This window comes from Alligator sinensis, unplaced genomic scaffold, assembly GCF_000455745.1.
Source record: "Alligator sinensis unplaced genomic scaffold, ASM45574v1 scaffold1156_1, whole genome shotgun sequence".
In the NCBI taxonomy this organism is placed as follows: Eukaryota; Metazoa; Chordata; order Crocodylia; family Alligatoridae; genus Alligator; species Alligator sinensis.
Window position 1 is genome coordinate 1651494 of NW_005842296.1, and position 24337 is coordinate 1675830.

The 24337-nt window shown below is 44.4% G+C and overlaps 1 protein-coding gene across 3 annotated transcripts; it reads left to right on the forward strand.

Annotated features, from left to right (window-relative positions):
* Positions 1 to 1381: 1381 nt before the first annotated feature.
* On the forward strand, positions 1382 to 18851 carry ANKRD66 (ankyrin repeat domain 66). 3 transcript variants are annotated; one of them, XM_025209595.1, is made up of 4 exons: positions 1382 to 1652; positions 1840 to 1999; positions 3481 to 3700; positions 18178 to 18851. In XM_025209595.1, exons 2-4 carry the CDS (start codon positions 1861 to 1863, stop codon positions 18356 to 18358), a joined length of 540 nt encoding a protein of 179 aa, XP_025065380.1. In that variant the 5' UTR covers positions 1382 to 1652; positions 1840 to 1860; the 3' UTR covers positions 18359 to 18851. The 3 variants fall into 3 exon arrangements, with proteins under 3 accessions (XP_025065380.1, XP_006028285.1, XP_025065379.1); XM_006028223.3 differs by having other exon boundaries at positions 3472 to 3700; positions 18178 to 18358; XM_025209594.1 differs by lacking the exon at positions 1382 to 1652 and having other exon boundaries at positions 1861 to 1999; positions 3472 to 3700.
* Positions 18852 to 24337: the final 5486 nt, after the last annotated feature.

The following is a 24337-nucleotide window of genomic DNA, read 5'->3' on the forward strand; positions in this document are numbered from 1 at the left end:
GCAGGAACCCCTGGCTGGCAAAAGAGGAACAGGATCCACAAGACCCTTGCAAGGGCAGTAGCAAGAACTGGTACCTTTTACTGTAAATAGCTTTGTATAGAAAATCCTGTATACAATCGAGTTGCTTACACACCACAGGCCTTGTCAAGACATTACTGCACCCTCTCCCAGATGTGGGCAGCCCAGCACTACCAGAGTCTGACATTTTTTCCAACAATTCTTTCTTGGGCTAATGTCAAAATTTCCTTGATAGCTCTTCTCCCTTTCTTGGCTTGCGTTCCCTGATTAGCTTATTCCCCAGTTGCTTTTCTATCTTGAAGTCAGCTTTCCTCACCACTGTCTTTATGAGGAGGTAGCTGACTCCCATGGCGTGTGGACTGCCCGGACTACTGTATGTTCTTTTTTCACTGTCTTCTCTGAGGGCTTCACTTGGCTCACCTGACTTCTCTCCCTGGAGGTTTTGTGTTAAATCAGTTAACCCCTTTACCATTTTTTGCTTGCATAGTGCTGATGGATACTTTACCACATGCAGAAAAACTGCAATCATTGCCAATCCTGGCTGTAGGTTAGTGGAGAGTGAGTGTGTCAGCATGAGACATTTATTGCAGAGCTGCCTAATTAGCTCCGCAGCAAACATCTCAGCATCTACACGTGCTGCCCTATTAGGCCACGGGAAACTAATAAAGTCTGTAGCAGGATACAAGTACTATCCTGCTGTGAAATTTTGTAGCGTGCAGCAATGCATGTGTAGATGCTGACCCAGCTGGCTGGGGCACGAGGGTGTTTCAGTGTGGGGGCTGCCTGCTGGCTAGCCCTGCACAGGAGCATCATTGTGCCCCAGCCAGCTCTTCTGCAGCCCACTGACCTGGCCAGGAGCAGCCTCCGGCTGGCAGACTGACCCCCCGGGCCACTACCACCTGGGGCTGCTTTGAGCCCCATTAATGCACCATGGTCCTGGTTGCATGTTCAAACCGTACACCTGAGAGCAATAAACTCTGGTGTGTTAAGCACCAGCGCTTATTGCTGCACCTTAATTACACATGTCGATGCACCCTGTGAGTATTGCGTTCAGCATTTGTAGCAGGTTAAATCCCTGGAAGGAGTTCCCTGCGTTCCTAGCAGAGTTAATGCAGTTTTCTGGCGATGTGAGGACCAGGAGTTCAACACCAAAGCAGCTAGTAAGTGATGCCCTGGTTCAAAGGGGAAACCGAAGTGCACAGCCCTTCCTTGGCAAGACTGTGAGATAAGTGTCCATTATGTATTTTAGCCTCAGGTTTCCTGCACAAAGGCAAAGCTCACCACCCATAGAGAATGACTTCATGCATTTTCATGAGCAGCGCGGACTGCCCAGATTGCCTGCACAAAACGACGTGGACAATATCCGTGCAGTAACTTTGCTTTTTCAACAAAGCAGGCCCTATAAGTCTGCAGTTTTAGTGCAGGAGGAGCCAGTTTCCATGGTAAAGAAGTAACAACAGCCTCGAAGACAAATGTTTGGTCTGAGCTGGGAGTGATCTAGCAACGTCTTGGAGGAATGCATTATGGTTTTGGCTGTGGTTTTCTTTATTTAAAGACCTACATCTTGCAACCAGTTTTCCCTGAGTCCAGCGAGAGTGCATCACGCACCACTGCTTTTAGATGGAATTAATGGGGTATGTTTATTTTCCTTCTGTCTTTCTTCTTTTGTTTTTTGAGGAAACTGGATCCTAATTGGCAATATCTTCATTTTCTGTTTGGATGCTGCCTAACCCACTTATGCCGAGGTGCTGTGAGTTGCAGTCACCAAAAATTAATATGTAAACACACAAACATGATGTGGTTTTGTTGTTCTGGTCCCAGGATTCATCATCAAGGTGCAACATGACCGAGCTCCATGAAGCTGCGGCGCTGGGAGATTATGATTTAGTGAATGAGATTCTGAAGACAGGGCGCTGTGATCCCAATCACAAAGATGCTGACTGGAACGACAAGACACCGCTACACTGGGTGGCTGCAAAAGGTGAGCCAGTCTGCTACTCAGCTGCGCATGTAAATGCTAACGTTAGTCTCATTAAAGATGATGACGATGATGCTGCACTTCAGCAAGGAGGCATTAACCATGCAAGCTAATAATAAGGTTATGCAGAGTGCTGAGAGCTATAATCAAGGCATGCCAGTGTGGACTCTGGGCCACGCTTAGGACCATTGCTGAGATGCATACTCCATCCACTTGCTTCTGTTCAGCACGGGCCAAATTTTGGAAATGCAGTGATGTAGCCATGGGGAGCACCCCTGACTACACAGCAAGAAGGACATCTGAGATGAGAAGTCAGAAAGTGCGTGAGCCAGTTGTACTACTTTGTTTCTGGGATCTGATGTTGCCTGAGTGGGAGTGAGTGGGTGAGTCGGGCAGCAGCAATCATGGCTGTACCACAGAAAGTTCATGTTACAGGAAGCTGACGTAATTTTGGGGTCACAATGAATCATTTTGGGGTCACAAAACATTTCTAATGATTAAATGGGGTCATGCTGAGGAAAAGGTTGGGAAGCCCTGTTAACACGTCATAATAAGGGGACTTGCAAATTCTGGCCGTGCAGCTGCATGTATTCCACAGCTGTAAACGGTTGACACTGTGATCCCCAGAAGATAGCATGCACATAGAACTGGACAACTTGAGGATGATGTCTAGCTGCTAGGATTTGAGTTCCTGTAGCACAGAGGCTGGGGGATGAGCTCTGTCTAACTAGAGGCAGGGTATAACAGTGCTGGGCAGCAGATGGATTTTCTGTTTTATAGGAAATTCCATGACTTTGAATTTTTTCCTCATTCTGAAACAGACTGAAAGCCAACAATTTTGAAATTTTCCATGAGAGAAAATCCCACTTTATTTTGATTTTGATATTCTTTATATTTTAATACCTTAAAAAGAGAATAAAAGGCATCTCCAGATAAAATGTCATTTCAGAATGAAAAATGGGAACGTTCCATTTCTGAATATAGACTTGTTCCCTCTGACATTACCAAAATGCATTGTGTCAGGTTTTTCATAGAGATACATTTTGTTGAAAATGACACATTTCTATAAAACATTTTGCTTTTGCTGAATTGGCTTTTTCCAGTGCAACATGTTCTGCCAAAAAATGTCTAGGTAGTTCCAACATTTGCTCTATCAGTTACTGTGTGTGAGCATCACAACCTCTGGATAGATGAAACGCCAGATCTGATGTGGTATACATGACTGTTCTCTGTCTAGTAAGCATCTGAGACCTGATGCTAGTTCAGGAAACAAAGCTTTGAACTTAGGTCATAGAAGCTTTTGTGTATTGGGACCCAAGTTCATAAGGCAGGGATACATGCAGCTTAGCTGCTGACATCACATCTGCAGGTACAGATTTATTATAACTCCATATGTGTTATGGTATGTCTTAAATATTTCACCTTTAAGCTATCTTTCCTCTATCTTTCCTCCCTTGTCCTTGTGCATATATAAGGGCAATCAGACATGGTAAAGCTGCTCGTGGAATATGGCGCTCGTCCTTGCTTGAGAAATGACATGGGTTGGACTCCAGCTCATTTTGCTGCAGAGTCAGGAAGACCAGGCGTGCTAAGGATGCTTCATGCTTTGCATGCTGTCATGGATGCTACAGATCTCTATGGCGACACTCCGAAAAGGGTGGCAGAAATCTATGGACACAAAGACTGCGTAAAGTTTTTAGAAACGTGAGTATTACTGCAGCTCTGCAAACAGCTACAACACACGATGAACAAGTGGAAGAGGCAAGGTTTTTCTCTGATATCTTTTATTGGACCAACTACATAGTTGGGAGAGATGTTGGACAAGCTCTTGGGTGCTTTGACTATCATGGCTCCAACCCTACTAGAGCAAATGGAAGCCACTGAAAATGAAATTCATTCCTACAAAGAAAACCAGGCCAAATACCCATGCAGGACTTACATTTCTACCCAAAATCTTGGGTTTAAATAGTATGTAAGTTATGAATATACCTTCCATGGGGGGGTCCATACTGTGATAGTTGATTGGAAAGCTCTCTGTTTATTTGCTGAGTGACCTGAGAGAATGATCTTCAGTGGCTTGCCACCATGAAGTGGTGCTTTAAAATTTTGAATTCTAACAATAAGGCCAGGATACAGGCTTTGAGAAGCTGGTGGAACCAAACCAGAAGTAACAGAAAGAAACCTTTATGGCACTAGGTCAGACATCCTGAATAATAAATAGACAAAACAAACTGTTTAGAAAGAGCCTTTTATTAAAATAACTGCTCGTTGAAATTTGCTGCTGAGCACCTATAAAAAGCCTTACTATATTTACTCGATTCCAAGATGACTTTGAATTTAAGATGATCCCCAATAATTAGATTCTAGACATTAAAAATTATAAACGTGTCATAATTTTCCAATCTAATAATTGGTGGGTCATCTTAAATTTGTCCCCCCACTGCTGCGGCAATGGGAAAAGCAGAAGTGAGGGGGCAGGTGCGCGGGGTAAGAGGTGGGGAAAGCAAGGGGTAGGGGGAAAGCAAGGGGGAGGAGTAGGAGGCAGGTAAAACAGGGGTAGGCTGGGGGAAAGCAGGGGCAGGGGAGCAGGCATTCTGCTCCTCATCCCTTGCCCCCTGGTGACTCCCACCCCACCATTTACCTCCTCTTTCTGCTTCTTCCCCTGCTGATGTGGGCACAGGTAGAGCCCCAGAGCTGCTCCTGTGCCCCATGCTGCCAGAAGCAGCCGTGCTGGGAGCCCAGCTCAGGACCCTGCAGATTTCTCATACTGTGCCCTGCTCCTTCCCTCCTCCCTGTTCTCCTGTGGGGAAAGGTGTAGGGCTGGGAAGGAGAATGGTGCAGGGTGCTGAGCCAGGCTCCCAGCACAGCTGCTTCCTGCAGCAGTGGGGCAGGCTGCAGACCAAAGCAGCAGCAGCAGCCTGCAGACTCCTCCTTCCCTTCCTGGTTCCCTGCCAGCAAGAGAGAGGAGGGGAAGGGAAGGGGAGAGACTCTGGGCAGGGAGCAGAGCCACTGCTACACACGACTGATGCCGTCCTTGCCCCAGCCGGGCTCCTCGCACAACCTTTTCTCGCAGCTCCCTAGTGTGATGCAGGGTTATAAGACGAGGCTTCGTTCTTCCTGCGATGCATGTAAATACCATGTATCTGTGGGAGATCAGAGTTAGTTTTCTGTTTATAGACATTACATTTTTCTAGGTCTAATCCGGATTACAACTGTCACTATATACACGCAGATGGCTGTAGACCGAATGAAGAATAGGTTCCAGTTTGAATGAACTACTCCTCATTGAATCAGGATTAAAGTTGATGCAGACTAGGGCAGTCTGAATTAGGCAATTTTAACTGCATTAATTAGCATGTATACACTACTATACATTTTGTCCTTCATGGGCGAGGACGACCACATCCAGTAGGGGGAGGGGAGGGCAGAAGAGAGAAAAGAGAAAAGGAGAAAGAAGGAAAAGGAGAAAAGGAAAGGGAAGAGGAAGAAGGCGGGTGGAGGCTAGGTTAGGTGAGTACATAGGTGATTTATAAGTCTGATCTTTGCTTTGAACAATTTGCTGCAGCAGGGACAGGAGAGCGATGAAGACTGGATATGGGAGGTTTTCATTTCTTCATTGCTTCTGCCATGCGTTGCTGTTCAAAGGCTAATGCTCCATTCTGGATTTGGGACCTCCAGGATGGACGGTCATGAGCAATTTGCTCCCACAACTCTGGGTTGATGCCGAAACCCTTTAGGGACAGCTTTAGGGTGTCCTTGTACTGCTTCTTTAGTGCACCATGAAAGCGTACTCCATTTAACAGTTCACCGTAGAAGACTTTTTTCCGCAGGCGAGTGTTGGGCCGGCCCATCTTAGCTGCACCAGTTTCAGTAGGGTGTGAATACTGGGAAGAGTAGATCTTCCGAGCACCTCGGTGTCCGGGATCTTGTCCTGCCGCTTGCTCTTTAGTATCTTTTGCAGGCAGCACAGGTCGAAATGGTTTAGTTTTTTGGCGTGACGCTGGTAAATGGTCCAGGTTTCGCAGGCGTAAAGGAGGATAGGAAGGATGATGGCTTTGTAAACCTTCAGTTCTGTTGACCTTCTGATGCCTCTGTGGTCCCAGACTGGCTTACAGAGTCTGCTGAAGCCATGCTAGTATTTGCTAATCTCGCATTGACTTCGTCGTCAATGTGGACAGCACGGGAGAGCGTGCTGCCTAGATAGGCAAACTTGTTGACCTTCGACAGTTGTTGGCCTTTAACTGAGATGTGTGGTTCCTGGGGTGTTGTGCCAGGTGCAGGTTGAAACATCACTTCAGTCTTCTTCGTGTTAATAGTGAATCTGAAGTAGTCACAGGCTGATGGGAGTAGGTCCATGAATTGTTGCATGTCAGCCTGTGAGCCTGCACATAACGCACAGTCATCAGCAAAGAGGAAGTCGCGAAGTGTGGCTGGTTGGACTTTGGAGTTTCCTTGGAGCATGTATGTACAGCCTTGCTTTTATTGGACTTTGGAGCTACCTTGGAGCATGTATGTACAGCCTTGCTTTTAGGAAACACAGTTCTTAGGAACTCGGATACGCATCCCTTAGGAATGCAGATAAGCATTGCAAATATCCATCCCCCGAAGGGAAACTCCATTGGTTTTTTTGCAACACAACAAAGGCAATCAGGCACAAAGTAACACCTTTACAAAGTCAAACGTCCCAACAACACCTCACAGGTGACTAAGTATCCGAACCCTGACTAAGCCCTCAGTCTTGCCCAAGCACATGGCTACTGGTCTGTGAAGAAGGAGGCAAACCCCCTTGATCATTTATTAACACTTAATTTGAATTGAAATTTGATTCAAACTGTGTGGTGTGAATCGGTTAAATTGGTTTTGAAAATGGTGAGCACGTCTACAAATGGCCCAAATGATTTACAAAAGAAGGAATAAAAATGGCCCTAATTTTCATTCCAGAAAAATCCCCAAATTTTGAAACTACCATATTAACTGTGCGTAACAAGAAATTCAACATATAACTTTACATTTTCAAGGTTAATATTCATAGGACATGTTATTCATTTGAGGTTAGCCAGATTCATTGGGCCAAACTCTTGTTCTATAATGTTCAAGGCTTTTGCTGTTTCTCACCTTTGCAACGTAAACCTTTTAAGGGATGCATTAAAATAGAAATGTAGAAATACAAACAGAAATGATATTTCTGGACATTTGAAAGAGTCAGCATAGTGTTTGCCTATAGATCTGTGGTAATGTCATATGTCAGTCGTGCACATCTTTATGTAGGCTATTCTAAAAATATGCTCATCTGAGTCAGGGGCTCAGCTGGTACAGGCTGGTATTGGCTTGACTGGAACTGTACTGCTTTACTCCAGCTCATGGAAACAGCGATTCTGGCTGTAGCAGCAATCATGCCAGCTGCTTCCTCCTCATTGATATTAATTTTTATACTGTACATTCAAAGATCACTTTAGCTCTTTTTGCCAGAGCATTGCTAGAAACTCATGTTTGGTTGGTTATTGACTCCCAACTTCTTTCCAGAATCACTTTGGTCAGAATCACTTCTTTGCAGAGTCCTCCCTCCTGTAAGTGTCCCTAGATGCATTATTTTACATTTGGCTATATTAAAACACTTAGGATCACATCTAATTCCACTAGAGGGCATCTATTCCACCCTGACTCCTTGTTAATACAAAAGGTGGATGGGTTCTCCTGCTCCTCGTTGCTTTTTTGAGTGATAAGTAAAGCTAAGAGGACAGCACGTTACCAAGCAGATTCATTAAAGGATTTTCAGGAAATCAAACCAGGTGGAGTAGAATTGCATTTAGGCACCTACATCTGCTTATGTTCCTAATATATAGAATAGGATCTGACCCAGATTGCTTGATTGTGCCCAGTTCACCAAACAGTCCAGCTTGCTCTGAACCATTTACCACTCCCGTCACATTTGTGTCATCTGTACATGTCTTCAGTATCAATGTTTTTCCCCCCCAAGTCATCATTGAAAATGCATACTAGTATAGTGATCTTTGCAGGACTCTAACAGAAACGCACTGGCTTGATGATTATAATCCATTGAATGTACACTAATTTTATGCTCTAGTTTCTTCATCAAAATTTTGTGCTGTACCAACTCAAATGCTTCATGAAAGTCTTTCTTATGTTGCATCAGTGCTATTGTCACTGTCAGTCAAACCTGAAATCTAAGGTATCAAATTAATTTGACAAGGTTTATTTTCTGTAAAACCATGTTCATTGGCATTAATTATATTGCCAAACTGTAATTCTTTAGTAATTAAGTCCAGCATCAGCCATTTTATTATTTTGCCCATAATTATGTCAAACTGGAAGGCCTATAATTATTTGGGTAACCCACATACCTTTTTACATAGTGACATAACATTAGATTTCTTTCATCTCTCTGCAACTTTCCCAGTGTACCAAGAACTATTGAAAATCCACATTAAAGGTCCAAAGAGTGCTTGGACAGCTCTTTTGAAACTAGTAGCAGTAAGTTATCTGATTCTGCTGATTTATAAATGTTGATCCTTAGTAACTTTAGTTTAACATTTTCCTTACAGGCTGGAAGAATAGTGTGTGTGTCATCAGCTTCATCATATGATATATCATCTGTCTTTTTCTCAACTTTAGAGCATGAATGTTAGCTAAATACTTCTCCTTTTTTTTGTATTTTATTGAACCTTCTTCTATTTCCATCCAATGAAGGACCAGTATTATTGCTAGACTTTCTTTTGTTTCTAATACACTTGAAAGGCTCCTTATTGTTTTTATCTCTGCTGGCCTTAATGTTCTTCTTGTGGCCTGTGTCTTCCCTTAACCATTTGTACAATTTTGAGCTTCTGATTTATAACATTTACTCTCAAGTTCCCTTTTCTTCCATTTGTTTCCTGTAAAGGAGTATGGGAGGTGGGGTGGTTCAATAACTTTAGTGGTTAAGACACTTGCCCAGGAAGTTGGCAGTCCAGCGGCTTCAGGACCAGGCCCTGGGCAAGCTGGTTTACTAGGCAACCCTAGAGGGAAAAAATACAGCGTCACTAGATTGCCTACTGAGGGAACAGGAGCACTGTGTATCTCCCCGGATGGCCAAGTTGGGACATGCCATTTTCACGCTAAGTGTGGGAGAGCCTTAGAGGTGGGACATAGGATTTGAGTTCTTGACATTCACATTTTCCTGTTTTAAGCCTTTCTCCTTGCTGATTCGGCTCATGACTGTTTCCAGCTTCATGCAGCTGGGCCGTCTCAGATCTTAGAGAAACAGTGCAACTTCAGTTAGTGTAACATGTCACAGTTTCAGGGCTAGCGTCACCTCTGGACCTCAAGGTACTGCTCTTGGTCTCTATCACCTTTTTAAGGGAAGAAGTACATGTTCCTCTGCCTCTTAACTTGGGATTTAAACTTGGGTTTCCATGCAATTCACTGTGACTATCTGCACAGGCCTGAGTTTAACCGAACACTTGCAGCTCTGTCTTTCCCTGGGGCTGGGACATGGATAGCGAGAAGCCAGCTGTAGAGTCTTTATTTAAAACACAGGCATTAGAGAGAAAAACATAAGTAAAATAACAGCTTACACATGCGCTTAGTTTATCAGATGTTTATAGTATTGAAGCCCAATGGACATGGTCTCAAGTTTGTAATTTCTTTGATCCAGTGTGAATAATCTTTCTCCCTCACACCAGAGGTGGGTTTTTAATATTGTTTGCAATTCTTTATCAGGCTTTGTGAACCACAGCAAACCAGGATAGGCTGTTTCACCCAGAAAAGGAAACCTCTGTGACCTTGTTTGCCTATAATACCATTTTGTACCTACTATCCATACTCCAACAATGGCTTTAATTCCTAAACTCACCCATTGACCTAGGAATACAATCTTTAACTAGCCCATAAATAAATATATAACACAGCAATCATACAGTAATCACTGAATGTTCCAAGTATCTATGACACCGCTCACATTTATATAATCTTTGAATATTTCATACCTCCACTGCATCATATCTGTCATAAGATATTTCATCCAAAGTGTATCCTAAAATGAGATGAACTACCAGCTTTTCTGTCTATCTTACCTGACTGGTGGTTCTAATATTGTATTTCCCATGTTTTGAAACTGGTTATTCAAATAGTTCAGGCCAGATGTTCATGTGTACCTAGGGCCCTTTCCAATCCAGAGTGCAGTAAAGGAAACTTAGAATAAATGGGAGCTTCCATATTTCCATCATTTACCCTCATTTACTTGGATAGCTATTTCATTTCAAATCCCAATCAACTTCCAAGAGCAGAGAAGCCTACACAATGGCAAAAACCATTCTGAAATAAAATGTTTTTTAAAGTAAAATCTTTCAGATTAGATCCCGTGTGGGTATAAACCTGCAGAGCTCCACATTGAATCTGCCAGTTTACTCAAATGGAGGGTTTGAGCCTCAATGTTTTGAGGTATAAAGATCAGTTAGATAGCCAAAATACAGGGAGCACAAGTACAAACACTAACTTTCTGAAAAATAGGTCAATGAGCAGAGATCCCAGTTGTCTATTATTTAAAAAAATTCCCAATTTTTGGTTAAAAATAAGTAACCCCAAACCCACATTTTTCCATGATTAAGATGAAACACCACTATATATACTTCTATATATTAGTAGTGTTTCATTTAAAACATGGAAAATGTAGATTTGGGGTTACTTTCTTTTTAAAACCGAAAATTGGGGATTTTTTAAATCAGAGAAAACCAGGATCTGTTTTGATGAGTCAGATTCTCCTCTGCTCTTTCTTGTCTTGTCCTTTCCACCAGTGCAGGCTGGGTATAAAATATAACTATCACTACAAGTGTGTGGGGAATGCTGGTAGAGATTTACCCCCACACAGAAGGATCCACAGCATCTCTTGGTTTGTCCCCTCCAGGCTTTGTCCCTAGAAAACTATCATTTATTTTCCAAAAGATGGATTTGAGATCTAGGAGGAGATTTTCCAAGTGCCGTGAATATGGTTTGTGTGCCTTTTAAAATCAGCTTCTAAGCATTGTGTCTGAAGTACTGCGATTGCCTGGCTCAGTCTTGAATCCCAGGCCCAGTCTTGAACTGAGCAGAAATGACACAGCAGTTCATCATTTCTAGGAGATGCTCTGAGTTCCTGGCAGGGCCGCCCTCTCTGATGAAGCTTAAGAACTGAGGTTTCTTTCTCTACCTCACATTGAAACTACTAATTTTCTGTGTATCTTTATCCAATATTTTTCTACGTATTTGGTTCTGTATGAAACAGCATCATTTCCAGGGTCTGAATTACACTCTGACTCGTGGCGGGGCATCTGTGGAGGTGGGAGCTGGAAGCCTGAAGGAGCCACCACTTCCGGCACCTGAATTGCTTAGAAAGGTGCGGGGTGGGCCAGGGTCTCTTGTCTCTTATGGGGGGGCTCAGCTGCCCCAGGCCCCTCTCATATTTCAAACCCTGATCATTTCAGTGCATTGCCAAGGAGTATTTTTCCTTTGTATTTGGGTGCAACAGACTATATGCCAGGGGTATCAAACTCATCTGGCTCTGCAGACTAGACAAGTGGTGCAGGGCCAGTCCACAGGCCAGATAAGGCCCGTGGATCCCCCTCCCAAATGCCTGATCCAGTGTGTGTAGCACCAGCTGGGCCAATCTGGGACTTTGGCCAGAGTGAGTACTGTGGGTGGCACAGCCCTGGACCAGCCCTAGCAAGTGTCATGGGCAGCATGGAGCTGGTTTGGCTCAGTGTATGAGTGAATGGGCCAGCACCAGGGTCCAGATTATGTCTCTGTGGACCAGACCCGCAGGCTTGACACCCCTGCTATACACCAGTTGGGTGCCTGGATAAAGCCATTCAACTCAAGGTGGCCACATTTTAATGGTCCTATGCTTAGTTGCACCACATATAAAATGCCACATACATAACATCGTAAAATATATTTTTTTCTAACCAAAGGATACAATATGGGGAACAGGTAAAATATGCATCCATGGTGAATTCATTGTATGGTCTTCTTCTCCACTGCACTTTAATACGCAGTCCCGAGAAAATTGTTCTCTGAAGAGATCTGGATTGGCTTTAATTTTCTGAGTTCTTTAACAAACACAAAATTAAGAATTAGGTGACAGTTCAAAATAGGAAAGTAAAGCACATATCAGCAAAGAGGTAAAAGGGGTTTGATCTTGCTCCCACTTTAGCCAGCATACATATGTATACATCTGTGTGTGTGTATGTACATATGCACAGGTGTAATCATCTTTAATTTACAGTGGTATAAGAGAAAAGCCAGCCCCTGATTTTTGGACAGCAGATTTTTTAAAAGAGAGACATTTCCTTTCTATTGGTCTCTCTCTGAGGTCTATTTTATAAAACACGATCCAGTAAGAACTTACGGGCACCCAGCATTGTGTACATGGCTAATGAATGCCTTCTTCAATTTGGGTTTACCCCAGATTAAGACAATGGAATATATTGTAGGACGGACATTTACACTGAACATTTACACAGAAATGACTCATAAACCTGCTCTGCTGAAATATATTTGTCAATAAGAAAAACAAAGCTATAAAATAAACAAGATTGATGACGAAGAAAGACATGATGCTTTTCACTGCCTGAATGTGGGCTTGCACGCTGGGGTTTCTGAAGCTGTGTTGCATCTTCCAGGTGTGCCTCCAGAGAGAGAAAAGCAAGATAAGGGCAGAAATGATGAAGATAGTGAAAGCCACACAAAATCCAATGCTGTAGAAAAGGGACAGATTCATGACATCTGTCTCATAGATCACGTCGTTTGTGGTGTTATTTCCCAGGGGATGGAAAATACAAAGATCACGTTGTTTTTTGTAAGAATTATCAAAACAAGGGAGGTTGATGACTAATGAGAAAAGCCCAGATACCAGGAGCAACCATGGTATCTGCCTGGTGATTCGCAGATTTAGATGGATGAAGAAAGGTTGGCTGAAATCTGCAATTTTTACTCAGTAAAAAACACACAAGCAGGCAGAGAATCAGAGGCTAGATGAGCTTAGAAGCCAGAAGTAAGCACTGAATGCATGGTACACATAGCTGAGATGAAAGAGCCTAGACAAGACTGCCTAGCAGAAAATCTTTAGTACCTATGCGCACAAGAAGCAAAGTCTGGAAATACCCAGAATGGTTAAAATCTTATTGCTTGAGTTCAGGCATCTGTTTTTGACCCAGTTAATGTAATTTACAGCCAGAATGAAAGTATTTACCCAAATGCCTATGACAGTCATGCATCCTTGAATCACCAGAAAAGATATAGTTGACAGGGAAAAGAGGCCAGTGCTAGCAGCTTCACAACTGTTGCCATCCATTCTGAGTGTAGTACAGAATTTGAGTCCAGTACGTAACTATCTTCATGCAGTAACGTGATGGATCTGGGTGATGGATGCACTACTTTCTTTCTGTAAATTGTGTAGTGAAAACCCATATATCTACACATAGATATATCTATATCTACACACATACACACATATCAGAATATATATATCAGAATATATATATATATCACACACATATATATCAGAATATATATCACACATATATGTGTGTGTGTGTGTGTGTGTGTGTGTGTGTATATAACTGGTAACGTTATATATATATAGTGTGTGTGCGTGTGCGCGCGTGGAGTTGTTCCTTTTGCATAAGGGACCAGATTTATTAGTTATGTAAATTTGAGGCATATTCAGTTACTGTCAATTGATATTTATATGTCATGCAAATACCTGTATACAGAGTGCAAACAATTTCTACAGAAGCCCAGGGAGTCATGCCAGGCAATACAAACACACTTTGCATTAGGTTTAATATGCAATACCAAATCCTTGTGCCGAGTTGTTTTCTATTTGCTTTGCAAGTGGGCACCTGGCTAGCCAACATGAAAGGCAGGAGAAAGGCTAAATCTGTAGCGTGCTTTCTTTTTATTTTCAAAATGCTGCATGCTGACACTGCAATTGCTGCTCCAGGAAAGAAATCTGGCTTCTCATTCAAATAGTCTTTTGTTGATTCTACAGGGGTCTGTTTGATTCAGAGATGTGTCGTAATCTACGATAAACTCCTGAAATGGATTGAAACTACCACTAAACCCTTAACTAGGATTTGTTACTAAGAAATCATTGATCAATTTCCTAAAGTTGTTTAAGAGTCTGACCATTGGATATAAAATAACCTAAATTTCTGGCAACTTCTAGGATGACTCCTGTATAGCTGGCTAGGGTTGTCATTTCATCAGATCAGTGATATGTGAAGATCTCTTAGGTGATAAACACTAAGAAGTGAGGTCCCTCTCTGTACTTTCTGGACATTAAAGATCCTCTGGCACCTTTTCTGATTCAGGATGGTTTCAACAGGCAAAAATTACTATACCTCATTGTTAGATGCAGATTAAGTGCCAGCTGTTCACCTGGTTGCACCCCTACATGCCAGAGGTGGCTGCTAGTCAGTGGCACTGTGTCTATCACTTTGGCCATAGTTATGAAGTCCTTTGTTTCGTTAGAATGAAAGGAAGTCTTTCACTTCAGTAATACAATGATTAAAGTAAGTGATCAAAATAACTTGCCTATAATTTTTTAAATTTAGAGGTGAAGAAGGCTGATTAAGTCACTCATCTCCCCCTTGCTAACGCTTCATTATTTCTTCGCATGTATTTTCTAGTTGTTTGCTGAAACCAGTTAAACTGTCTTGAGCATCATAAAACATGTTCTGCAAGGTTTCAGGTTTCTTTTTCAGTTTTCTCTTTTGACATTAAATAACACACATAAAGAGAATACTGTTAAAAAGATCTAACCGGAATTATGTACAAGCAGAGAGAGAGAACTGGTTACTTATCCCGCTTTTCACCAGTTTTAAACTAACATAGCTCCATTTTTTTCCTGTTGATTTCCCCCCAATTTATGTTGGTGCAAGATAATGAATTTCTTAAATATATTTTTTAGATTTTTTACAATATAATTTTAAAACTTTTTTTCCCAGTTTCTTTTCAAAAGACAAAAGATATGTTTTTCAGTGGCCTCAATCTTTGAAGGTAAAGACAGGTAAATGTTATGATGATACCTTGGTAGTTTGTATCGTAAAAAACAGATTCAATACCTTTTTCATTTGGAATTGCTTATATAATCAAGAAAATATCCGTGGAGAAACACAGTGAAGTTAAGAAAATTGTCAGCACCAAAATATCGGATAAGCCAAGCTATAAAATTAACAGTATTTATGATGAGAGGGGGCATCATGCTTTCCACTACCTGAATAAGGCTTCAAATAATAAAGGTAGTGACAACCACAGAAGACCCAAAGCCAGAGGAAAACAAAGGACGTAGAATTAATTTATTTTTAGATTACATTGCCATTTTCTGAGAGGCTGGAGTTGGAATAATTAAATGGTATTTTGTAAATCACCCTTATAAAGGAGGCTGTTGACAGGATGTACAGAAGCCAGGTGCGAGCAGTAGTAGTCTAGGGGTGGGAAAGTGGGGCGTGAGTCCTGGGAAGCCTCCGGCGGTGTCTGCACCTATATCACAACTGAATGCAGCATTGCACATTGCTGCTGGAAACAGCAATTGGTGGCACTGGGGATGGGGGCAGGAGTTGGGGCCTGTGGCAATGGGGTTCAGGGCTCTGCCCATGGGGATTGGGGGCAGTTGCATCCTGCTGTTGAGAATAGCTGTTGTTGTGTGGGGGAGGTGTCAGCCCAGTCAGCAGTTGGGGAGTTAATGCAGCAGCTGCTGGGTGTAAGTACCCTTTTCCTTCCCCCCCACTGCAGCTGCCTATAACAGAGGGCTCCTGGTATTTAAGAGGAGGCTGCAGCAGGCTGAGCTGGCTGCTGGGGGACTGGCAGCTAGAGTGCAGGCTAACTGCTAAGGATTTAGTTGCCAAAAAGTGAGCAGACTAGTGGTGACACAGAGGAGGCTACCCCTGGGGGGGAAGTGACTCTTCCAGGAAATAGCTGCAGAGCCATAAACTGTGCCAGGGCAGGCATCCAGGCTGCTCAGAAACAAAGAGCTACAAGCAGCTGAGCTAAGCCTTAGCAGAGAAAGGCCAACTGGTTATCGGGCCCAAAATGGAAACCCCTGCGGGTGGCTGCAGAGCCACCTGACAGGAAAAGGCAGGGCTTAGGAGGCATTTAAAGCCGGTACCTGAGACCAGACAGTTAGTCTGGTCCTACAGGCAGCAGGGAGAAGAGCTCCTGAGCATGATGGCTGCAGGAGACAGTCTGACTGGCAGTGGGGCTGTCCTGGGATCTGCAAGTTAAGAGCACATTGCTTTCAGGGAAGTATGATCCATTGTTTGGATGGTTTGAGTTATAGCCAGTGTGCTTGTATTTTTAAGTTTTACCGGTGGACTGGAAGTGGCTGTAAGGGGAGATGAGGAGGCCCCAGAGGGTGCCACAGAGGGCTTGAGTCTGCAAGGGGCAGGGGCACAAGCCACAGTGATGCCCAAAAGGCAAGTGGATGTTTGGGGCCCCATCAGGGCCAGATCAAAACACAGGCAAGCTGAATCTAGGAGGATTAAAGTCTGCAAGAAAGGTGGCCTGAAGCCAGGTGAGCTAGAGCCAAAGCCCGAGAACAGAACCAGGGTCAGGGGCCCAGAGGCTTGAGGAGTCCTAACAGTTTCTTGGAGGCAAAGTGTCCCATTACAATGATAACTGGTAACATCTGCAATACATGGGCATGGCTGTAGGGGTGGAAGGAGGCCAAGAATAGCTCTTAAGGCAACAGAAGCCCTGGGGGCACAGAAGGGCCAGGATGGCCTGCTTGGCACTAGAGGGGCAAGATTAGCGGGGGTCTGGGAAGAACCTGCTGGCTGGAGAATGGATGAGGGCTCACTGTGGGACCAAAGGGCAGCCTCCCTTTTCACAAACCAACTAATTACATCAAGGCATGGCAGGAAAAGGGAAAAGGCAGGGGACTCAGGTAGGTGGGATAGGAGAAGCCACGTGGCAATCAGGAAGCCACTCTTGAGGGAGGCACAGGCCTGTCACACTGCCACTTTCTGGCCATGGAATTTATCATTGCCATTCATCACCAGAAACAATATTTAGCACCACTTGGGGTGGGGGGCAAGTGGCAGCTGCAGTACGGTGGTATGTGAGGGTCCCTACATCTAGTAGCTGCTTTATTAATGACCTGGGTGGTAGCCATGCCAACATCTCATCCTGAAGCAGTAGCTATTCCCAGTACTGGCTCAGCACACAAAGATACAGGTCTTTGTGTGCTTCCTCTAAGAGCAAGCATGAGATTGGTCTGAATATTCTCTATTTTAGAGGGCTGAGGATGCAACAGCTGATGCTCTCTACTCTTACACTGTAGAAATCATGCAGACAACCTCCAAACCAGAGGTGAAAGCTTGGAAAGCACAGGGCGGCTTTACATGCTTGGTACATGTTTGACTGAGCGAGTCTCGACAGTCAGTCCTGGTGACTTTTAACTTTTGAGACTAAACTTTGAATTTCTACAGCATTGCTTTATTTTTATAATTAAAAAAAAATCAAACCATATCCTACGAAGTGTATGGAATTACAGTATTGGGTAAAGCAACACGATGCATGTGGCGAGGTGTGAGTTGTCAGGCTTTAGCTCAGGTTTTGAATGCAAAATTTATCAACATTTCAGTTTTGGCTCAGACCATTTTGGAGGCAGCCACCAAATTTGGATCCCAGCTTTTCCAGACTTTACCGGTGTGCAAATCAGGTGTTCTGGTTCTGAGTCACCTCTAGTAGTCATTAATACTCCATTCTAAAAAAAGGGGAAATTAAGGACGATAAGTCAATTATTTTCAATTGAAATATTGTGGGTGAGCAGTTTGCAATGTGTTTAGACTGTTTTATCCAGTGGAAATTCCATAGCGGCCTTAGGAGCTTGAGGAGATGTGATAACAAACTGGTTAAAGTGTTTCAGTAAAGATCCAGAAGTGTGAGTTTGAGCTACTGGAGCTGAACTGAGCAGTGCCCTCAGCTGATGCAGCTGGAAATGTGCACCAGGTAATTTGGGCTGAAGAGACAAATATGGGTGGATGTGATGTGAGACAACTCACTCCATTGTGTTCTCCTGGCTACAAAAACTGGTGTGCCCTAATCCTGGTAGCCCAAGATGTCACTTAAAGTTTGGGGACCAATTTTGACCTAAAAGCTTGGTGTGATTATGCACTGATGAAGGTGATGTGTTTGTCTTTTTTCAGAGCTGAGGTGGAGTGCAGGAACTACCGTCTGACAGCAGCCCGGAAGGGAATTCAGCTGGACCAAACGGACGAAGATTGGGAACACAAGAAAGAAGAGCTTGAGAAAACCATACCTTGCGCCCCAAAAAAACATGCACGCTGCCCTCAGCAGAAAAATATAGGAAAGAGGTTGAAAAAATAGGGATTAAGACATGGAGAGCCTGTGGGTGGGCATGAAGATGCTAGCAGACTCCAGACATGTATGGAGTATGGAATAAATGAGGGTGAAAAAGCAGATGGCTCTCAGAGGACGCTGTGATGTGTTGTACCTATGATCAACAGTGGCAGTTTTTATGAGTCGGGTCCTTACCTATTTACATCCTTATGTTCTTATCCCATGTAACGTAAGAGGGCTAGAAACCTGGAAATTTGACATGTATGTGCTGGTTCTGTGATTTGGTGAACATGCATGATCTCGCGCTCATAAATGATAACTAGAGATCCTGGTTTTCCCTGATAAAATAATTGCAAATTTTCTGATAAAATATTGCAAATTCTGATAAACCGCCCAAAATCTGTGATTAAAATGAAAGCCCCCTCCCCCCTCCCCCCCCCAGTCCTGGCAGAGGGGACCCCTAGCTGCCAGGACTACAGGGCTAAGGACCCGGGTCTTCTGCCTGCCTGCCTGCTGTGGGCTCCGGTGGGTGGGTGGGTGGGGGAGACCTGTGCCCCCCAGACATGTGCATGGGGTGGGGGCAGGGTGGGTTGCCTGCTGTGGGCTCAGTCTTATGCCTTGCTGCCCACCTGCAAGGCCTCCCCAGCCCAGTGGGTGCAACCTGGCACTGCAGGGCACAGAAAAGCTGCGTGGAGAAGCTCCTTGCTGCTGCAAGCTCCATGCTGCCCTGGTGATGCATCCCCTGAGTGTGCAGTAGCAGTGAGGGGCACAACCCTGCGCCGCTACCCTCGCTGCTGCTGTGTGCCCAGGGGATGTGTTGCCAGGGCAGCACAGAGTTCACAGTGGCAAGCAGCTTTCCTGCACAGCCCTGCTTTGCCCTGCCGCACCAGGTTGCACCCATTGGGCTGCAGAAGCCCCAGGGAAGAGCAGCAGGGTGGGGAACTTGAGTCTGTAGCATGCATTGAGCACCTGCCTCTGCCCCACGTACAGATCTGGGGGGGCATGGGTCTCCTTGCACCCCTGGGAGTGCATGCTGTGGTGGGGAGCCACCCCCCAACCCCCAGATGGGCCACCCATGGCCCTATCCCGCTCCCTGCTGGGGCCCTGTGGCCACACATTGCAGCCCCAGGCCACATGCACCACCCGGCTGGGCAGCAGCCCCAGCCCTGCCCAACTCCCTCCCCCACTCCCTCATTATGGGGTCTCAATCCCACCCCCTCCACTTGCCTACAGGAGCTGCTTTCCAGGCTGCCTGGAGGCCATGTACATATACATGCACATGGCACCCCCTGCCAGACCACCCTGCTCCCACTACCACCCAGCCCCCTCCAGGCTGGAACTCTGCCAGCCTGCAGAGGGCTTATTGCAAAACTGCAAAATCCGTGGGTTTCTCCACTAAAATGAGAAACCCACTTTTTCCTCTGGTAAGGTGGGAAATCCATGTTTTACTCTGTTTTTCCATGGGAAATATAAAACCTAGGTCCCTGATGATAACAAATTCCTGTTTATCTCATAGGGTTACACCATGGAACCAAGGAACAGTTGTGCTCCTGGCTGACTCCAGCATGGGATGATCTCTGGGGTGATCTAGTTAGGGATGGTCCTTCTTTTAGCAGGGAGTTGGACTAGATGACCTCCTGAGGTCCCTTCCAATCCTAATTTTCTATGATTCAATTCTATATATAGTGTGCATATGTGTATATATATATTACTGAAAAAGCCAATAGAGATGTTTACTTTCAAAATGAAGCACCTGCATTCTGGTGAATGTAAATGTGAAAAGTATTCTCTTACCCGATGTCAGTGTAACTCACCAATTATTTGCATTTTTTTCATGAAAGAACTGGGTGCAGCGTGAACAGTGATTAGTTGTTTTTATAGGACGCCTGAAGTTCATGGTAGAGCAATAACTACAGTATACAGACAGGTCCCATTTGTCCTATCAAACTAATTTGTCATCTTTTAATTCAAATAACAGTATGAACACTGCACTACTCATGTATTTTGTGTGACATCTTTCCTTGAAACTGTATCTCACTGTCCATTACATCATTCCAGAATTTAGATTTACACGGGTGTAACCTGAGGTGTGTGTTTGGACACTAGCTCTTGTTCTAAAGCAGTGTTTCTCAACCTTTTTAGCTTCAAGGCACCCCTGGGAAAATGAAAAGGGGCTATTTCCTTGGCCTCTTTTCTCCCTTTCCTGTGCAATGGGATTGTCAATTTGCCAACGGCAAATTGGCTTAGGGGTTGCACCCAGAGAGTGGTGGTGGATGGGTTGGTATCGACCTGTAAAGATGTGGCTAGGGCTTGGTTCTTGGACCTGTGCCTGTTCAGTGTCTTCATCAGTGACTTGGATGAGGGTGTGGAAAACATTCTGTCCAAATTCACTGATGATATCAAATTATAGGTAAAGTTAACACACTAGAGGATAGGGAACGAATCCAGGTGGAACTGGACAGGATGGGAAAGTGGGTGGAACAGACTAGGATGCAGTTCAACAAAGACAAGTGCAGGGTGCTGCACTGAGGAAGAAGGAATCACCAGCACACTTACAGGCTAGGGGATGACCTTCTCAGCAGCACAGCAATGGAAAGGGATCTTGGAGTCATTCTTGACGCCAAGATGAACATGAGTCGTCAGTGTGACGAAGTGATCAATAAAGCGCTTAGAGTTCTTCACGAGATGGATGTGAAGTTCTCCTCCTCCAACTTGGGCGGAAACTGCTCAAGCCTCTTTTACGGCTAACAGGCCAATCGTTAGCCGCCACGTGGGAATAATTTTAGAACTAGCCAATAGCGGGGAAAGAATGGGAACTCCTTTGCACAGGGTTTTCTCTATGCAACTGAGAATTGCACCGTGCAAAGAAAAGCTCCCTGTGGCGGGAAATAATTCTGCAGTGCCGAAGCACACACAAAATCATACCCTTTGGGTCATGACACCTTGCACAGGCCCCTCCATAGAAATAATACTAATAATCACTATACATATAAAGAAAAAAATCTTTTATTGGAGAGGTTTTGCAACATAGATTCAAACTATGTTATCTCACACAAACCCACACACTATTTTTACTTAAGCCACATATTCCCAGAACTTTCTGAGTCCATTTAGCACTGATCTGGCTTCCTTCTTAGAAAAGCCTCTGCTTGCAGAACAGGTTTACCACCGCTAGGTGTTAATCCCCCTGTGCTGTTGTTGGCAAAAAACCCACCAAAGCAACTTGCAAAACAGACCACAACTCAAACCTGTTGTTGTCTAAAAGTCAGAGGTTTTTCGATCATGCCAAGTTCTGTTATTTGTTGGCATTGCTAGACAAGTGTATTTTATTTTCTTATTTTTACTTCTGAGGTCACTATCGAAGGTTATATATTTCCTTAATAGTATACAGGATGCATAGAGCAATATATTCTATTTCTAAGCAGAATTAATGAGCCATGGCAGAGCTGCACGTCTCTCACTACTTGAGCTAGTTCCTTCTGGACAAGCTTGAGTACCTCGATGCCTTTTTGTATGAAGTCATGCAGACATAGCTTTAACTGTGTAACTCATAGGAACAAGAAACTACAAGACAACATGAGAAACTAGCACACCTTGCATTCAAGAACTCGTTTAACTCTTTCCTGAGCATTTAGTTGCTCCAATAGTGGATTGGAACCCAAGAAATCCTTGCGTCTCACAGAAAGGGCTGTGACATTTATATGGTTATACAGAATTATAATGGGATCACAGGAACATGATTAAGGAAAACAATTAGAGTGAAATTCTGCTCCTTTAGGCAGATTTCTGTCAATGGGAGTCACACACATGCTTCGAAGGGCTGAACTTAGGAGTTTAAACTGTATTCAAAAGGGGGCTTCGATTCTGACATGACTTTTCCGATGCCAATGTTTAGGTGCCACTGAGACAGACATAGATGCTATGCATGCCGACATAGCACCGAATATCAAGGAAGAAGCCATTGTGATGCATCTATTCAAGCCACAGTCCCTAGCTTATTAGTGAAGTCTCTCCCTGGGGAGTGAGAGATGGGGACCTGAATCTGTTCAGGCTGGTTTGGGAATACAACACATGGCTCTTCCTGATAGTTAGGCAAGTGGACTAATCAGCAGGGAATTATATTCAATATCTTTATTCATTGTCTGGAAGATGGCATGGAAGAAGAGAGGAAGATGGGATGAATTGTACCCTCAGCAGGTTTATGGATGACACCGAGCTGGGGGAGTAGCAGATACACTGGAGGGTAGGGCGAGGATTCAGGGTGACCGAGACAAATTGGAGGATTGGGCCAAAAGAAATCTCATGCCATTCAAGAAGGACAAGTGCAAAGATTTTTCCATCCTGCACTTCCCATGCACCGGTACAGGTTTGGGACTGCCTGGCTGGCAGGAGTTCTGCAGAAAAGGACCTGGGGTTTACAGTGCTCAACAAACTGAATGTAAGTGAAGAGTGTGCCCTTGTTGCCAAGAAGGCTAACCCATGCACCGGTACAGGTTTGGGACTGCCTGGCTGGCAGGAGTTCTGCAGAAAAGGACCTGGGGTTTACAGTGCTCAACAAACTGAATGTAAGTGAAGAGTGTGCCCTTGTTGCCAAGAAGGCTAACGACATACTGGGCTGCATCAGTAGTAGCGTTACCAGAAGACTGAGGGAAGATGTGGCCTCACCCTGTATTCTGCACTGGGCTCCGCACTACAGAAAGGATGTAGGCAAGTTGGAGAGAGTGCAGAAGAGGCTACCAAAAAATGTTAAGGGGGCTGGAGCAGATGACTCATGAGGAGTAGCTGAGGAACTGGGTTTATTTAGTCTTGAGAAGCGAAGGCGGAGGGGAGATTTGATAGCTGCCTTTAACTATCTAAACGGTGCCCACAGCAGCGGGCGGCTCGCCTCCTCCCTGTGCAAAAATCCAGGGGCACATAACCCCGGTGCCTTCTCTGGAGTGCAAACAGCATTGGGAACCCACCTGCATCCCTGGATGAGCCGCCCAGGCTCTAAATGTCCCACAACCCACCCCAGGTCCCCATTCACCCCAGGTCCTGACCCACATCCTCCCTCACTGTGGGGACCTTGATCTGCCCCCTGTCCCTTCCCTCTCCACCTGCCCCTCCCCCTCCACAGACTTATTTGCTGTGTGGGGGTGTAAGTGTGTGTCTGTGTACTCAGACCCCCAAATAATATTTTTTCCCTTCTCCTATGATGGAGCTGGACTCTTCTCAGTGGTGGCAGATGACAGAACAAGGAACAATGGGCTCAAGTGTGGCCAAGGAAGTTTAGGTTGGATATTAGGAAGTATTTTTTCGCTAGGAGGGTGCTGAAGCATTGGAACGGGTTACCTAAGAAGGCGGTTGAATCTCCATCCCGGGAGGATGTTAAGGACAGGCTCTATAAAGCCGTGGCTGGATTGGTCTAGTTCGGGCTGGTCCTGTTTTGAGCAGGGGGTTAGATTAGATGAGACCTCCTGATGTCCCTTCCAGCCCTCATTTTCCAATATTGTCTGATTTATGTAAGTGTCCAATGCACTTACAAATGCTCGGCAGTGCCTTGACTAATTTCCTTTGCGTATCATGCTGTGATCTATCGCGTCTCAGTGATCAGGTGTTTGCTATGATTTTCTAGGGGAGAGTCCAGTGAATGTTGAATTGCCTCGGGGAAGTGAGACTGCCATCTCTTCTCTGGGATGTTCATCTGATTGTGCCATAAGACGCTTTGCCTGATATTTCACTTGTGACGTGCAGCCTTGCAGAGATGATGAAATGTCAAAAACTGTGTCTGTGAAGCACTCACAAATGTCTCCATGTCCCCTTGGCAATACAAAATGCTTTCAGATTATGTTATAACAGATCGAAAATTGCATCCTGAGAGTTTAACTCTATTTTCTGGTTTTCTTCATTGAGTTAACAGGATTTCAAAACAGCAAACTAAGGCATCTGTTCACAGACGTACAAGGAGAAGGATGTAAATTAAGGCGTCATTTATATATCTACCAGCGTAGCTCAATTTATTTCTCT

Excerpts from the sequence above, each read along its gene's own strand:
- ANKRD66 (XM_006028223.3), top strand. The coding sequence starts at position 1,861 with ATGACCGAGCTCCATGAAGCTGCGGCGCTGGGAGATTATGATTTAGTG. Across the intron at positions 2,000-3,471 it reads ACACTGGGTGGCTGCAAAAG|GGCAATCAGACATGGTAAAG; the intron begins GTGAGCCAGTCT and ends TGCATATATAAG. Across the intron at positions 3,701-18,177 it reads TGCGTAAAGTTTTTAGAAAC|AGCTGAGGTGGAGTGCAGGA; the intron begins GTGAGTATTACT and ends GTCTTTTTTCAG.